Source organism: Taudactylus pleione, unplaced genomic scaffold (genome assembly GCF_031769625.1).
Source record: "Taudactylus pleione unplaced genomic scaffold, aTauple2 ptg000142l, whole genome shotgun sequence".
Taxonomy (NCBI): Eukaryota; Metazoa; Chordata; class Amphibia; order Anura; family Myobatrachidae; genus Taudactylus; species Taudactylus pleione.
In genome coordinates this window covers 2,316,349-2,334,827 of record NW_028284544.1, presented here as the reverse complement: position 1 = coordinate 2,334,827, position 18,479 = coordinate 2,316,349, and the positions used below count along the sequence as shown (strand labels likewise).

The following is an 18,479-nucleotide window of genomic DNA, read 5'->3' as shown; positions in this document are numbered from 1 at the left end:
GGGGAGGGTTAAGTTTAAGCTGGCCACACACACAGAGATATTTTACCCGATCTGGCCGATTCCGACACATTGGAACGACAGATCGTATAAAATATGCCAAATTGAGAGTAAAATGTGAGTCCCCACTCACGATGCGATGCGATGCGATGCGCGTCCCCGCTGGTCGTACATCACATCTTCAGATCTGCCATGCAGTAGGGCAGATCTGACAATCTAGGAGGCGATGCACTGTGAAAGTCTGGATGCAGGAGAGATCATTTGAAGATTGGACACCAAATCGTGTGCAGATCGTGTGCAGAGCTGCTGGGGAGAGTTTCAAGGGAAATCATACACAAATTGTACACATCGGCTCATCGTGTGCAGATCGCTATGTGTGTGGGCACCTTTAGGCACTAGGGGGAGGGTTAGGTTTAGGCACTAGGGGGGAGGTTAGGTTCAGGCAACGGGGAGGGAGGGGTAGGAAGAGGAGGTTTGGATACCTACCGACAAGTGTCAGTATCCTATCCCTGTTGGGATGCCGGCGTCAGGATACTGACCGCCGGGATCCTGAGCGCTGGCATCCTGTACCCATCCCGATTGTACAGCCGTACTCACAGGTATGCATACATAGGACTTGTTGCATGGGGCGGAGCTTGAGCGGTGTATACAGGTCACCAGCTGGTGATTGTATCAGGGTAAAGGTGCAGGATGCAGATGGTAGCAGTTCTCTGGCGGTGTAAAATGGCAGTAGTCGCAGGACTTTCTGGAGCTAAATGGAAGACATCCATCTTCCACCGTTGCACTCTAACACAGTGACAAGATGGTGTCGCACATGCGCAGTAATCTTGGATAGAGGTTTCAAGCATCCCTGTAGGAACCTAAGTATGGAGCATGCGCAGTAGCCCTCTCCACCTCCAACACATAATCATCTTTGTGTCATAGTGCCCGCACATTGCAACAAGCAATGTGTATATGGAGGAGCAGGAGCTAAGATAAAGTGATGGGAAGCATTAAGTGGAGAATAGGTATTCCTTACTGAGCATAGAGTAAAAGCATCAGTGTACCTAGAGCATTGTAATAATAAGATTTCATTATGTGGACATGATGACAAAGTGGTGGAAATGTTCTCTCATGAGTGCAAAGTTCAGGAAAAAACAGAAGTTTAATAGAATGAAAGGATTGCTGGTTACATAGTTGGAAGTTGGACATTGATGTGATATTCACTCCTTTGCCTCCTCAGATTTTTAAACCTGTCCCACATCTTGGCACACTTCTATACAGTGCAGACATCTCCTGAGAGCAGAGAATTAGATGTGTTCCTTGAAATACACTGGTTAAGCCATTATTATTTTATTAACAGTTTTTATATATTGTAGTGCCTGCATGTTACGCATCACTTTATGGTGAATATTTAATCGTTCACATCAGGGCAATTCCAAGTGGATCTTACAAACTATACTTTTTCCCACATGGACATACACCAGGGTTAATTTTGTCAGAAGCCAATTACATTACCAGTATGTCTTAAAATTGTGAGAGGAAACCAATTCAAACACAGGGAGAACATACAAACTCCATACAAATAGGACCCTGTTCCGAATCTAACCCATAACTTCAGGGCTGTGAGAGCCATTGTGCTTCCCAAGCTCATGGTGCTGACTGCCCAAGCTCACTTGTCCTTGCACTTTGATATAGTACTGTGGGCCTGATCCAGACGCGGGCCGCAAGCGCTGAGCGCTCGCAACCGGGTCGATGGTGGCCCAGAGCGCATGCGCACGACGGAGTCGGCTCCGACGTGTGCATGCGCGAGACCCGGATAGCGACGGGCACTCCATCGCTCCGGGTCTCGCAACAAAGGGGGCAAGCTGTCGATGTTGAGTGACAGCTCGCCCCCTTTGGTGGGCGGGCCGGGGGGGGGGTGGCTGCCCAAACGGAGGCGTTCCCATGCTCTGAATCAGGGCCTTTTTAATTTTTTTCTGTGCGGCCTCCTGGCTGCTCGCATAGCTGTGGGTGACCACCCACAGCTATAGAGCGCGGCCAGGGCTTGCAACGAGACCCTTGTGGTAGGGTCTCGTGACCGCAAGCCCCAGAGAGCTTTCGGCTCTAACAGCCGGAAGCTCTCCACTGACATCACAAGTGGGGCCAGGAGGCCGCACAGAAAAAAATTAAAAAGGCCCTGATTCAGAGCATCCGGCTCTGAAACAGGGCCTGTATTCTCTGCACCGTGGGTGGACATTTGGGAAAACTGGAGTAAAAAGTGCTGTTTATTTTTCAGTTTTATATAAGAAATATATATCTGGTCTTGTGTCTCTATCTTTAGTTCCTTTTGTTTGCCGATTCTCACATGGAAATAAATGGCACACTGGTAACAAAGGTCAGTCCAGAGTAGAACAAGGTCTAGCATTAATGTCACTGTAAACATGGAGGGGAAATATACCCATATGCAGTACATGTTGGACTCCTTTTCAATTGATTTTTCCATAAAAGGTGAATAAACCATGCAAGAGTAACATACGATGCACAGCTAACCCTAATTCATATTTGCAAATAGCTGTCTGTTGTATTTACAACACGACATAGGGGTATATTTACTAAAGTGCAGGGTTTTAGAAGTGGAAATGTTGCCTATATCAGTTTCTAGCTATTATCTGCTAGGTACTGTATATTATAACTAGAATTTGTTGAGTTGCTGTGAGCATCGGCCTAATTGTATGATTGATAATGATCTGATCGATTGCAATGAAAATATTATATTATTTGGGCACTGCATTATTTATTTATTTTTTCTTTTTTTTTGGGGGGGGGGGGGACATATCCTTCAATATCAGGTTAAATGCTATTGATTTGGCAGTTTATGTGACCAGTTTTAAACTCAGTGGCGCATCACCCCAACGGCAGAATTACAGATACGGTTGAATACTTATCTGCATTTGTATGAGCTTTTAAAATCATGGATCAAACATAGGGATCACTGACATTAGGAAGAGCTTTACTGTATCACTATAATGTTCTTTATCACTCCTCCTTCACATATCTCCCAATTAAGGACATGGTAGCTCAGTGCATCACCACACATAGATGTAATATCTGTGAAGGCTTATTAAGCATGTCTGATTATATTCTCATCCAATCATAATGTTTCAAATTTTATTTTTGGTCTATATATTGGAAAACCCCAGGTACTGTACTGTTTGGGGATTACAGTGTGCTGGTGGCTGTTTGTATATCACTGTGGGATTGCATAGACCAGTCTCTAGTCCTTACGGGTAGCAGAATGGTCTGAACTACTTCCTGGTCTGGACTCCATCTTGTTTCATCTGGGTCAGTCTGGTGTAAAATGGCATCCAGCTCTGGATGTATATAAATAAGTATTAAATCTTGAGGCGTGTATTATCATCCTCTCCTGCTGACACTTTGTAGGCAAATGACATCTCTTTGTTTTTCTTAATACAGTAATGACGTCTGATGCACTACACCCCTGTGTTCTTACATCATGTACAGGTGAGAGGCACTTGTGGAGATACAGTATCACAAAGTGTCATGTGACCATCGTTGCAATCACCAAAACAAAGCCTCATGGGAAACTACCTAGGTTTTGTTTATCTGTGTCCATTTTCATTACTTCATTTAATGCACAATTTAGTTGTATGCATTTGTAGATTAGTGGTGTAACGGCACAATAATGTCTTTTGCTATAGAAGAAGAAACCAGCATTTCATGGAATGGGACTGGTAGAGTGTATGTAAGTTTATGTGGCATTTTAATATTGAACTTTCATTTACATCCCCGCATTACAAAAACTGTACTTATAATCAATGAAGAGACATCAGGTCCAGGAGCCAAGACTGTGCGGATATAGCGTGTGGCAGGAAAATGAGGCATGCCATTTTATAATGGGAAGGCTTCTTTTGGGTTAAAGTGATAAAAATATACATTTTGTATGTTATAGGGCTATTCTTGAGTATAAAAGGACTGATTCTGAGACAGTCACAAATCCTGAAGTGACCGCGACTTTGTACGCATCGGTTGATCAAAAATATGCAAATGTTGCAGCTGTTGGGATTTGTATTGAGCCTCCCACCAGCGGCATTGCAGATCCGCCGCTTGCGTACGAGGACGCAACCATCGGACGATCATCAGATTTCTGAGTAACCCTATGATCGCACACAATGGTCGATGCAACTGATGCCGGAGCCTTAACAATCGCCGTCACAGGTTGCAACACACCCCCAAAATGGTCGCAACACACCTGTGTTTGAGTTGCCACCCCACGTTGCTGGCCACGACGGGAAGCAATCGGGAAGCCGACTGCCTAAATACCGGCAGCCGGCTTCCCGACTGTCATATCCCGGCAAGGGTGAAATGCCGGGCGTCTAGATGTAGACGCCCGCATTTCCCCGACGCCAGGAGCCCGGCGCCCGGCATCCCGATCGTAGTGAAGCCGGGCGCCGCGAGCGGACAGCCGTGGCGGGGAGGGTTAGGTTTAGGGCTCTCGGGGGGGACTTAGGGTTAGGCATCCCCCCGGGAGGGTTAGGCTAGGGGGAGGGAGGGTTAGGCACCCCCGGGGGGGACTTAGGGTTAGGCACCCCCCCAGGTTTAGGCAGCGGGGAAGGGGGTGGTTAGGGTTAGGCACTTAGAGGGGGGATTAGGGTTAGGCACTTGGCGGGGAAGTTAGGGTTAGGCACCCCTAAGGAGGGTTAGGGTTAGGGGGGTTAGGTTAGTAGATCCTCACCTATCCACGATCGGGATTTCCAGTGCAGTCGGGCTTCTGCTGCTCGGAACTCTGCTGATGTCGGCCTGCCGCTGACGGGAATGGAACCGCCGGCCATGCGGACGGCGGTATTTCATACCCATTCCCCCACAAATGGTCCCTGACTGTCAAACTCTTTGTGAATCAATGCTCGGAGCAATGGTTTAGGGCGTAGATATGCAGACAACAGGATGCTGTGGTTTAAAGGGCTACTGAAAGTTGAGGATTAGTGAGATCTACTAGACTCCTCATTATACAAAGGATTTTGCCTGCTGCGCCCCCAAAATCCAAGCTCCATATGCTGCAGCTTGATCAGCCTATTGGCTAACCAGGCACTGCCCTAACAATGCATGTTTTCCAGATCTCCGTATCACAATTGATATAATTAACACCATCTGTGGATCTTTTAAAATGTTTAATGAATACACCTGTGAATTAATTAGGAGACCTGGAAAACATGCACTGTTAGAGGTCCCCGGGGACTGAAGTTGGAAAACACTGTAATAGACAGTCTTACCCGCTTTGGAAACCCCTAGTTCCATCACACATAGACAATAAGGAAGTTAAAATGAGCTACTTTGGGATTTGTCACATACTGTAACGGATATTTTATCCGCCTAATATTATTCCCGCTGAAGAATGAACTTTTTTTCCCTGACATTTCCCTTGCATGTTTCATCTTAAATTATAAGCTGATCAGCTACCTATGGAGGTCATCTAAAGGTGCTGTTAGCTGGCTGCTAGGAACTATTTACAGGTATCAGCAATTCACTATCCAAGGTACAACGTGCTTATATAGTATCTCTTAAGAATAAGTGATGGAGGAGCTGCACTTATAGAGGAAAAAATATCTATCTATCTATCTATCTATCTATCTATCTATCTATCTATCTATCTATCTATCTCCAGGCTGAGAATGTTGGGCTATACAGTTGTCACTGAGATGGTGTAGTTTATCCAGACAAGTATGGATATGGCAGCCGGGTCATGTGCTCATGTATTGAACGACAGGTCATAATTGCTGGGCTTGCAGCAGGCGTCTTTCAGGCTTTGAATAGCCTACTTTTTCTGTGCTTGGAGTAACAGTATGGAGCAAAAATATAGTCATACACATACATCTTTACAATCTCTAATTGTCAATGATTGCAGTTTAAAAAGGGAAATATTGTAAAATAATTTATACCATATTCTACAATTATAAAATCATGTGGAATACAGAAGTGATACTCTAGAACAAACCCTTTGCAATTTTGTCACCAAATTTCCATTTTTATCTCTGGACTTGATTAGAATGTATATCTCTGACACATCCACCCTTGTACCATGTGCCTGTTGGTCACACACTAACTGTATATACATTAGTCAGTTTGGTGTGTGTGCATGTGTCTGTCATCTACATGTCTCTCATTGTCTGGATACCACAGCACTAACCAATCCGTATTTTCTTTCTTCTAGTAACCTTGCTGGACTCTATGTCGGCTCTCGGAGACCTGGGATGGGTGGCATATCCGCCAGAAGGGGTTGGTATTTTGATCGTATTCATTTATTTTACCAAATGCAATAGTCTATAGCAGGGACGGGGAACCTCAGGCCCGGGGGCCGTATAAGGCCTGCGGAATCATTTGGTCTGGCCCTCTGAGCTTTTTTCTGCTAGCCTCACCTGGCTAGCAGGGTGCCTAGAATGGTATCCTGCAGCCAGAATCTATGCAGCAGTGCTGCCTGGAGCGTCTTTAGGACGATTCAGACGGTCACACTGCTGCCCTTAAAGCTCCCCGGAGCATCCTCTTGATGCTCCTAGTACTGCTGTAATCACCGGCGATTGTGGCCCCATCCCCATGTGATGTCACACTGTGGGGGCATGGCATGATGCACCAGCCCCGCAAATAATGTTAAATATATCAAAATGGCCCTCAGCAGAATAAAGGTTCCCCACCCCTGGTCTATAGGGTACAACTGTTTGAACAGGGAATTCTTACTTCTCAACACAAGTAACTATTATAATAAGTCATCCAGACCATTAAACCTGGAGCCATTCCAGTATAAATTTCATCTTGTAACATTTGCTTCTCATAGTCAGCAGCCCAGCAAAACATAAAAATCTTGAATGTCGACATTAAGACCATGTTGATATAATGGTGCCGACATTTTAAATTCAACTTTCTAAATGTTGGCTGCGGTATGGGACTATATAAAGTGAGTTTGTCTAAATGTGTAAAATAATTAATATGCAGCCTTTGGAGGAATAAGTTTACCCTTTACTTACAGTTAAAATGTATCGCTCTTTTATAGATATATTTAATGTACGTACAGTTCAGTTTTCAGATTGTATATGTACATTATTTTATTTAGCCAATTTTATTGGAATATTTAATATTTATTTTTCACGTGCATCTATTTTTAGTGATTTTAAATGAATGTTTTATATTCTATTTCCTAGCGTTGTTATTTATATTGATATACAGTATTGCACGTATATTACAATATCTATAATATATACTGTAGTATTTATATTTCAATATCTATCAAACATTTTTGTATTTGAACTAGGGGTGTGCACCGGCCACTTTTCGTGTTTTGTGTTTTGGTTTTGGATCTGGATCTTTCTTCGTGTTTTGGATCTGGATTGGTTTTGCCAAAACCACCCTTCCGTGTTTTGGGTTCTGGGTTTTGTGTTTTGGATCTGTATTTTTTTGAAAAAAAGCATAAAAACAGCTAAAATCACAGAATTTGTAGGTTTTTCTGCTCCTATGCTATTATTAACCTCAATAACCTTAATTTCCACTCATTTCCAGTCTATTCTGAACACCTCACACCTCACAATAGTGTTTTTATGTCCAAAAGGTTGCACCGAGGTAGCTGGATGACTATGCTAAGCGACACGAGTGGGCGGCACAAACACGTGACCCATCTAGGAGTGACACTGCAGTGGCAGACAGGATGGCAGTTAGAAAAACTAGGCCCCAAACTGTACATAATGCAAAGAAAAAAAGAGGTGCAAGATGGAATTGTCCTTGGGCCCTCCCACCCACCCTTATGTTGTATAAACAGGACATGCACACTTTAACAAATCAATCATTTCAGCGCCAGGGTCTGCCACACAACTGTGGCTGAAATGATTGGTTCGTTTGGGCCCCCACAAAACAAGCTGGCAATTAATGTGTCCCTGCACAAACTGGCTCTACGGAGGCAAGATGTCATCCTCATCCTCCTCATCCACCGATTCCTCACCCTCTTCAGTGTGTACATCCTCATCCTCACAAAGTATTAACTCGTCCCCACTTGAATCCACCACCACAGGTCCCTCTGTACGTTCTGGAGGCTGGTCTCCCTGGAAGAGCTGATAATTCATTTTGATGAACATCATCTTCTCCACATTCTGTGGAAGCAACCTCCTACGCCTTTCGCTGACAAGGTTCCCGGCTGCACTAAACACTCTTTCGGAGTACACACTGGAGGGGGGGCAACTCAGGTAAAATAGAGCCAGTTTGTACAGGGGCCTCCAAATTGCCTCTTTTTCCTGCCAGTACAGGTATGGACTGTCTGACATGCCTACTTGGATGCTGTCACCGATGTAATCCTCCACCATTCTGTCAATGGTGACAGTATCATATGCAGTGACAGTAGACATGTCAGAAATTGTTGCCAGGTCCTTCAGTCCGGACCAGATGTCCAAACTTGGTCCTGCCTGCCCTGCATCACCGCCAGCGGGTTGCTTAGGATACCTAAGTTTTTTCCTGGCAGCCCCAGTTGCGGGAGAAAATGAAGAAGGAGCCGTTGACGTGTCACGTTCCGCTTCAGCTGACAGTGTGTTCACCAGCAGGTCTTTGCACCTCTGCAGGCTTGTGTCGGCCGGAAAGAGAGACACCACATAGGCTTTAAACCTAGGATCGAGCACGGTGGCCAAAATGTAGTGGTCTGATTTCAACAGATTGACCACCCTGGAATCCTGGCAAAGCGAATGAAGGGCTTCATCCACAAGTCCCACATGCCGAGCGGAATCGCTCCGTCTTAGCTCCTCCTTCACTTTCTCCAGCTGCTTCTGCAAAAGCCTGATGAGGGGAATGACCTGACTCAAGCTGGCAGTGTCTGAACTGACTTCACGTGTGGCAAGTTCGAAGGGCTGAAGAACCTTGCACAACACGGAAATCATTCTCCACTGTGCTTGAGTCAGGTGCATACCCCCTCCTTTGCCTATGTCATAGGTGGATGTATAGGCTTGTATGGCCTTTTGCTGCTCCTCCATCCTCTGAAGCATATAGAGGGTTGAGTTCCACCGCGTCACAACCTCTTGCTTCAGGTGATGGCGGGGCAGGTTCAAGAGTGTTTGCTGGCGCTCCAGTCTTCGGCACGCAGTCGCTGAATGGCGAAAGTGGCCAGAAATTTTTCGGGCCACCCAAAGCGTCTCCTGCACGCCCCTGTCGCTTTTCAGAAAATTCTGCACCACCAAGTTTATTGTGTGAGCAAAACATGGGACGTGCTGGAATTTGCCCAGATGTAATGCCCGCACAATATTGGTGGCGTTGTCAGATATCACAAATCCCCAGGAGAGTCTAAGTGGGGTAAGCCACTGGGCGATGATTTCCCTCAGTTTCTCTAAGAGGTTGTCGGCGGTGTGCCTCTTACTGAAACCGGTGATACACAGCGTAGCCTGCCTTGTAACGAGCTGGCGTTTCTGAGATGCTGCTACTGGTGACGCTGCTGCTGTTGCTGCGTAAGGTGATACATCTACCCAGTGGGCTGTCACAGTCATATAGTCCTTAGTCTGCCCTGTTCCACTTGTCCACATGTCCGTGGTTAAGTGGACATTGTGTACAACGGCATTTTTCAGGACACTGAGGACACTTTTTCTGACGTTTCTGTACAGTCTCGGTATCGCCTGCCTAGTGAAGTGGAATCTAGACGGGATTTGGAACCGGGGACACACTACCTCCATCAATTGTCTAAATCCCACTGCACTAATGGCGGATACCGGACGCACGTCTAACACCAACATAGCAGTCAAGGCCTCAGTTATACGTTTTGCTTCAGGATGACTGCTGTCGTACTTCATCCTCCTCGCTAAGGACTGTTGGAGGGTCAATTGTTTAGTAAAAGTAGTGGTGTTCCTACTTCCTCTCTGGGATGATGAACGACTCCCAGCAGCAGCAGCAACAGCAGCAGCGGCAGCAGTAGGCGTAGCAATGCAGGATCCTCCGGAGGAATCCCGGATAGGAGAGTCAGTCATGCCAGTGATATGGCCTGCAGGACTACTTCCGATCCTGACTAAGGAGGAAATTGACGAGGAGGGAGTTGACGGTGTGGTTTGCAGGCGCTTGGATACAACAGGACAACGGGATTTAGGTGTCCCTGGACTGCTTACGGTCTGAGCCAAAGTTTCTGAACTTGACAGTAACTTTTTATGAACGCGCTGCAGGTGCCGTATAAGGGAGGATGTTCCTAGGTGGTTGACGTCCCTACCCCTACTTATTTCACCTTTACATATGGTACATATGGCAAGACAGTTGTTGTCCGGATTTGGATAGAAATATTGCCAGACCAAAGAGGTGGAATGTTTGGTCTTCTGCCCAGGCATGACCGTGATGGGCTTTTTCATCCCACGGACAACAACTGTCTCCCCCGGAGCCTGATTTAAACAAACCACATCACCATCAGAATCCTCCTCGCCAACTTCCTCCTCAGCGCCAGCTACACCAGTATCCTCATCCTGTTGTACTTCAACAGTGACATCTTCAATTTGCATATCAGCAAGTGGACTGTGGGTGCTCCTTTCAGCACTTGCAGGGGGCGTGCAAATGGTGGAAAGAGCCACCTCTTCCCGTCCAGTGCTGGGAAGGTCAGGCATCGCAACCACCACCACACTTGGACTCTCCTTGGGGATTTGTGATATCTTCTTAGAAAGCACAGTTCTTCGCTGTGCTTTTGCCAGCTTAACTCTTTTGATTTTTTTAGTGGGAGGAGTGCTTCCATCGTCATGTGAAGCTGAACCACTAGTCATGAACATACTAGGGATCGACCTTAGCCGTTCCTTGCCACTCCGTGTCGTAAATGGCATATTGGCAAGTTTACGTTTCTCTTCAGCTGATTTAAATGTCTTTTTCAAGGTCATTTTCCTGAACTTTGCCATTTGGGATTGTATGTGCCCTCTACTATGACATTGGGCATCGGCCTTGGCAGACGACGTTGATGGCATGTTATCGTCTATGTCATGACTAGTGGCAGCAGCTTCAGCACTAGGAGGAAGTGGTTCTTGATCTTTCTCTATTTTATTTTTATCGGAGAAAGTTTGGTCCTCCATTTATGTTATATCGATTTGATATATACGTGCGGCTAAACACAGAAAATAATTTTTTTTTTGGTTTGGACTGGAGTGTACTTTGTGGGTTACAGCACCCTTTAACGGTCAAGCCAGCCGGCCCTTTACTTATGACACAGGCGCACTCTTGGCACTACTTTGTTGATGCACGTGCGGCTACTGCGCACACAATTCACAAACACAGAAAATAATTTTTTTTTGGTTTGGACTGGAGTGTACTTTGGGGGTTACAGCACCCTTTAACGGTCAAGCCAGCCGGCCCTTTACTTATGACACAGGCGCACGCTTGGCACTACTTTGTTGATGCACGTGCGGCTACTGCGCACACAATTCACAAACACAGAAAATAATTTTTTTTTGGTTTGGACTGGAGTGTACTTTCGGGGGTTACAGCACCCTTTAACGGTCAAGCCAGCCGGCCCTTTACTTATGACACAGGCGCACGCTTGGCACTACTTTGTTGATGCACGTGCGGCTACTGCGCACACAATTCACAAACACAGAAAATAATTTTTTTTTGGTTTGGACTGGAGTGTACTTTCGGGGGTTACAGCACCCTTTAACGGTCAAGCCAGCCGGCCCTTTACTTATGACACAGGCGCACGCTTGGCACTACTTTGTTGATGCACGTGCGGCTACTGCGCACACAATTCACAAACACAGAAAATAATTTTTTTTTGGTTTGGACTGGAGTGTACTTTCGGGGGTTACAGCACCCTTTAACGGTCAAGCCAGCCGGCCCTTTACTTATGACACAGGCGCACTCTTGGCACTACTTTGTTGATGCACGTGCGGCTACTGCGCACACAATTCACAAACACAGAAAATAATTTTTTTTTAGGTTTGGACTGGAGTGTACTTTCGGGGGTTACAGCACCCTTAACGGTCAAGCCAGCCGGCCCTTTACTTATGACACAGGCGCACGCTTGGCACTACTTTGTTGATGCACGTGCGGCTACTGCGCACACAATTCACAAACACAGAAAATAATTTTTTTTTGGTTTGGACTGGAGTGTACTTTCGGAGGTTACAGCACCCTTTAACGGTCAAGCCAGCCGGCCCTTTACTTATGACACAGGCGCACGCTTGGCACTACTTTGTTGATGCACGTGCGGCTACTGCGCACACAATTCACAAACACAGAAAATAATTTTTTTTTAGGTTTGGACTGGAGTGTACTTTCGGGGGTTACAGCACCCTTAACGGTCAAGCCAGCCGGCCCTTTACTTATGACACAGGCGCACGCTTGGCACTACTTTGTTGATGCACGTGCGGCTACTGCGCACACAATTCACAAACACAGAAAATAATTTTTTTTTTGGTTTGGACTGGAGTGTACTTTCGGGGGTTACAGCACCCTTAACGGTCAAGCCAGCCGGCCCTTTACTTATGACACAGGCGCACGCTTGGCACTACTTTGTTGATGCACGTGCGGCTACTGCGCACACAATTCACAAACACAGAAAATAATTTTTTTTTAGGTTTGGACTGGAGTGTACTTTCAGGGGTTACAGCACCCTTAACGGTCAAGCCAGCCGGCCCTTTACTTATGACACAGGCGCACGCTTGGCACTACTTTGTTGATGCACGTGCGGCTACTGCGCACACAATTCACAAACACAGAAAATAATTTTTTTTTGGTTTGGACTGGAGTGTACTTTCGGGGGTTACAGCACCCTTTAACGGTCAAGCCAGCTGGCCCTTTACTTATGACACAGGCGCACGCTTGGCACTACTTTGTTGATGCACATGCGGCTACTGCGCACACAATTCACAAACACAGAAAATAATTTTTTTTTAGGTTTGGACTGGAGTGTACTTTCGGGGGTTACAGCACCCTTAACGGTCAAGCCAGCCGGCCCTTTACTTATGACACAGGCGCACGCTTGGCACTACTTTGTTGATGCACGTGCGGCTACTGCGCACACAATTCACAAACACAGAAAATAATTTTTTTTTTGGTTTGGACTGGAGTGTACTTTCGGGGGTTACAGCACCCTTAACGGTCAAGCCAGCCGGCCCTTTACTTATGACACAGGCGCACGCTTGGCACTACTTTGTTGATGCACGTGCGGCTACTGCGCACACAATTCACAAACACAGAAAATAATTTTTTTTTGGGTTTGGACTGGAGTGTACTTTCGGGGGTTACAGCACCCTTAACGGTCAAGCCAGCCGGCCCTTTACTTATGACACAGGCGCACGTTTGGCACTACTTTGTTGATGCACGTGCGGCTACTGCGCACACAATTCACAAACACAGAAAATAATTTTTTTTTTGGTTTGGACTGGAGTGTACTTTCGGGGGTTACAGCACCCTTAACGGTCAAGCCAGCCGGCCCTTTACTTATGACACAGGCGCACGTTTGGCACTACTTTGTTGATGCACGTGCGGCTACTGCGCACACAATTCACAAACACAGAAAATAATTTTTTTTTTGGTTTGGACTGGAGTGTACTTTCGGGGGTTACAGCACCCTTAACGATCAAGCCAGCCGGCCCTTTACTTATGACACAGGCGCACGCTTGGCACTACTTTGTTGATGCACGTGCGGCTACTGCGCACACAATTCACAAACACAGAAAATAATTTTTTTTTGGTTTGGACTGGAGTGTACTTTCGGGGGTTACAGCACCCTTTAACGGTCAAGCCAGCCGGCCCTTTACTTATGACACAGGCGCACGCTTGGCACTACTTTGTTGATGCACGTGCGGCTACTGCGCACACAATTCACAAACACAGAAAATATATTATTTTTTTAGCACTTGGGGGGAGCACCCCTGATGGACAGAGCACCCCCTGGACAACACTACAGCACCCCTTTAGGACTGGGACACTGCACAGGACTTTGGAGTGGACACAGCCCCTATGGAGAACTGACTGCACAACACAGTCCAGCCAGCCCCTATGGACTTTGAAGTAGTGGACACAGCCCCTATTAACAACAGCAGCACAGCACAACACAGCCAGCCCCTATGGACTTTGAAGTAGTGGACAACAGCAGCACTACACTACACTACACTACACAGCACTAACTCCCACCCTCCCTCTTCACTGTCCACAGCCGAGTGAGAAAATGGCGCCGACGCGGGTACCTTATATAGGATCCAAAACCCGCGAGACTCGGAAGGCGGGATGATGACGTTTTGCCTCGATGTCAGATCCGAGTCAGGCGGGAAAAGTCGAGCCTGACTCGGATCGGACTCGGATCGGGAGGCTCGGGGGGGTTCGGATTTCAGAAATCCGAACCCGCTCACCCCTAATTTGAACATATATATTTTATTAGACACAAACCATATAATATATACATACACTTAGGGACACTCTTCTATATTTAAATCCATTGTATTGGTTTGGTAACTTTGTGGAGCTCTAGCCACAATGCATACACAGAAATAACAGCACATTGTAACGCCTAACCCCAAGCTTAGCGTACACCGAGCTACAATTATGTTTTGAATTTAATTTGTTCAGCAGCAGCCCACCAGAATCAAGTTGCATACATTTGTTGATAAATTCTAATAACATAAAGGGGTAAATGTACCAAGCCTAGATGCGGTATCAGCGCACATTATGTGCGCTGATACTGCTTCTCCCCGATGTATGATCGGCGGTCTGGGCGGTAAATGACAGGGGTGCTATGCGCCCCTCTCATTATCGGCGCTGCTATCTACAAGAGCAGCAGGGCCATGTACAAACGGTCATACCGCATGACCGTTCGGCCGGCTGTATCTGTCGTTATCGACAGCTACAGCCTGGCGCTAGCCTATCCCCACAGCAGGGACAGCGCTGTCCCTGCTGGGGATGCTGCCGGCTACGGGGCTGCATGCGGGGACCTTGCAATACTTGCGAGATCCCGTGCATGCTCAGTGGAGCCGGCCGGGAAGAGACACAGCACATCAGCACTAGACTGATGCTCTGCTGTCTCTAGCGGGTAGCGCCGGAGGGGGGAGTTAACACTCCCCATCTCCGGCCGATGAGATGTTCTTACATCTCATCGGTAGTGCTTCCTGCTTCGCCTCGGTAAAGAGGCGAAGCAGGAAGCGGTATAGCGGTATGTTAAGTGCCGCTATCATACATCTACCCCATTATATCATAACAACATCAAAAAACTGTATAAAAAAAAAAAGCCCAATATTGCTTAGCATATTAAAATTACGTAGGGTGGACCTAAATGATGAGTACTGTCTGGAAATTTAGCTCCAGAAAGCAAAAATTACTGGTACAGTAAGTCTAGTTTTTTCAGGACTTGGATCTTGATAAAAAAAAAATTTTGAAACCAAATTCCGGATTTCATGCACCCCCATAGATGGTATATTTAATATGTTAAATTAAATGTCAATTGAATTTTCAGTTTCAATGAAAATGATAGACAAGGCGTACGGTAGTAAATAAGAACTTCCATGTAATGAGATGCTCATTTCCACTTTCCCCAAAACTGTTTCTAATTATTCAGGAGCCTTGGCTTGACTGTCGTGCACACTAGAAATGGGTTTCGGCAATATCTTTTATTTTCCGTTTTATTTTGGTTCAGTTATCTGGCTTATATATATATGTGTGTGTAATCTCTTGTATTCTCATCATTCTAGCTTTAGGGCCATATCCAAACGTGATGCGAAAAGCAGCGTTTTTATGAAAAGTTTTTAACGGCGCCAATTTTTAGCACAAAATAAGTATCGTGCAATCCCATCGCGTGGTTTTCGCACATGCGAATTCTCCATAGACAAAAAACGCAGAAAAGATTTCACCATCTCAGAACAGGTGAAAAATTGTGCAAAACCCCAAATCTGGAGTTTTGGACACCCCCCCCCCCCCCCCTCCCCTAATGACAAAATAGGCAAAAAATATATTTTTTAAATTTTTTAATTACCTTGAGTTGGCCAATAATGACATGTCAGTTTTGGGGTGAAAAAATTTACAGTGATGGAAAATGGGTTTAAAGTATTAAAGTATTGGGTCAGGTGTTTTGGAGGCTGTATGGATGGGTGAGGTGTTTTAAGCATTGCAGGTGGCTGCACCTGGTGTATTTATAAAAAAAAATGTATGTGCCCAAAAATTATGCACAAATATTTTGGCCCAGAAAACTTGTTTTATACCATTTTCACACTGTTATAGAAAAATGCATATAACAGCCATTTGACACAATTTAATAACCCCAAATACTTTTATTAAGGCCACTAATACACTTCTATACTGTTTTGCTATGTCAGTTAGCCTTTATGGGGTACAGACAGCTTTCCCCAATTTCTGCTGTACTTTTCACAGGTTACGCCACTGACCGTTTTCGGGCGAATGCCGCATTGCACCTTTTGGAATAGGATAGTGCAAGAAAAGGGGAGTGCGCATAGACAAAAGACATGAAATTATTACTCCAAAAACGCTGCAGTGTGCAAAAACGAAATGTTAAGTTTTCGCATTATCGCAGCTAATTGTTTGAAAGCCATTTGTTCATTCTTTTCTTCCTGGGTAAAGTCTGGTTGCAGTGTTAGTAGTTAGCCTGGGTTTGGAGATGTAACGTAACACTTCTGTTGTACTGTACAAACTGTACTAAAGCATGTGTATTTACTAATGTTACTGTATATGCACTGATACGTTGACACCCTATATACTTATTAGTATATATGGACTTATGGAAAAGAAGTAAAGTTTTCAAACAAAATAATGATGTTATAGCCAATGTGTTTGATGCCAAGCAGATGCTTTATATGTGTTCTCCTAAATGTGTTTGTATCTATCAATGACAGTGGGAAGAAATCAGTGTAATGGATGAAAGAAACACCCCTATGAGAACTTACCAAGTCTGTAACGTCCTAGAGGTCAACCAAAATAACTGGCTGAGGACCAGCTGGATCCCCAGAGGAGGGGCCCAGCGGGTGTATATTGAGATCAAGTTTACCCTTCGAGACTGTAACAGTCTACCAGGCGTTTCAGGCACATGCAAGGAGACCTTCAACATGTACTACTACGAGTCCAACAACAGCAATCTATGGCACATTCATGAGAACCAGTTCATTAAGATTGACACTATCGCTGCAGATGAGAGTTTCACCCAGGTGGATGTTGGTGATAGAGTCATGAAGCTGAATACAGAAGTAAGAGACATAAGCAACTTGTACAAGAAAGGTTTCTATTTGGCTTTCCAAGATGTCGGAGCATGTATTGCTTTGGTCTCAGTCCGGGTCTTTTACAAAAAGTGTCCGATGACCATCCGTAATTTGGCCCTGTTCCCTGACACTGTGACAGGAGGGGACTCAGCCTTGGTGGAAGTAAAGGGATTATGTGTTAATAACTCAGTGGAGTTTGATGTGCCAAAGATGTACTGTAGCGCTGATGGAGGATGGCTGGTACCCATTGGTCGCTGCTCCTGCAAGCCAGGCTATGAGGAGAAGAGGAATGCATGCCAGCGTAAGTTACATACCCTATTCCTTCTACCTCTTTTGTGATCTCTTTGTAAGAAAAAGAAAAGTCAAGAGATGTGTTTTATGCATGAAATCTGCTTCATGTGTACTTCTATAATTGTGCATTTCTATAATTAACCTGTGTTATTTAGTATTTGGCAGCTATGCAGATCATTTTCAACAGCTAGATGACAGATACTCTATTCAAATTAGTCTTATATGTATACTGGCACGTCTGCTCAGTTTTTAAGATATTTTCCATATGTAATTGTACTACTATAATAATGTGACAGTCTTAACTGGTCTGTGATGGACAGCTGAGGGGATGTATCAATTGCCAGTTTATCTGGCGGGGCTCTTATTGCCACTTATCGCCTGCGATTGTGCCCTCCAAACACCTGGATTTATTATTCAGTGGTTTAGAGGTTTGAAATGCAATCAGTGTGTGGCAATTAGAGATCCCTAAACTGCTGCCACTCAGGCCCTCACACTTATGTACGTATGCCTGGGCCAACACTAAATAGCATTGGCCCCATCCTGGTACCCATGGCTGTAACCCCCCCCCCCCTAATGAATAAAAGTGCTTTAACTGCCCCCTTCCAAAATAATATCTATGCCCCATTATTGTATGTCTATTATATGCGCTCCTTAATTTAAACACTGTATAATAATGTAGATGCATCTTTATTTATAATATTTGTGCCATTTAATTTATTTATATAATAATTGTGACCATATTATAAATAAAGATAATATTACTTTTTTTAAATTTATAATTATATGTTTAATAATATTTGCACTCTATAATTATTATTATTATTATTAATAAGCATAAGAATAATATTTAATGAACTCCCAAATTCTATAGTGTAGTAGATCTTATACCTACGTTTCTTGATATTTTATTTATCCAACATACTGTAGTCCAGTGGGACAAGAGCTAAAATAAAACACCCTGAAGAAGGGTTGAACAGCTGCATGGAGTTCCCTTCCAATAATTTGTAAGCCCATCTACTTTATAGACAGGTAGAAAAATTG

General features: G+C 45.0%; 1 protein-coding gene across 4 annotated transcripts in view; it reads left to right on the top strand.

Moving 5' to 3' along the window:
• EPHB1 (EPH receptor B1) overlaps nt 1–18,479 on the top strand; it is a 278,858-nt gene that overhangs the window by 60,281 nt on the left and 200,098 nt on the right. For 3 of the 4 annotated variants that reach the window (XM_088473838.1, XM_088473840.1, XM_088473836.1), the window contains exons 2-4: nt 3,433–3,480; nt 6,185–6,249; nt 16,788–17,448. In XM_088473838.1, the coding sequence (XP_088329964.1) occupies nt 3,435–3,480; nt 6,185–6,249; nt 16,788–17,448 (772 nt within the window). In that variant the 5' untranslated portion in view covers nt 3,433–3,434. The remainder of the gene's footprint in view (nt 1–3,432; nt 3,481–6,184; nt 6,250–16,787; nt 17,449–18,479) is intronic. The other variant, XM_088473837.1, reaches the window with a different exon arrangement.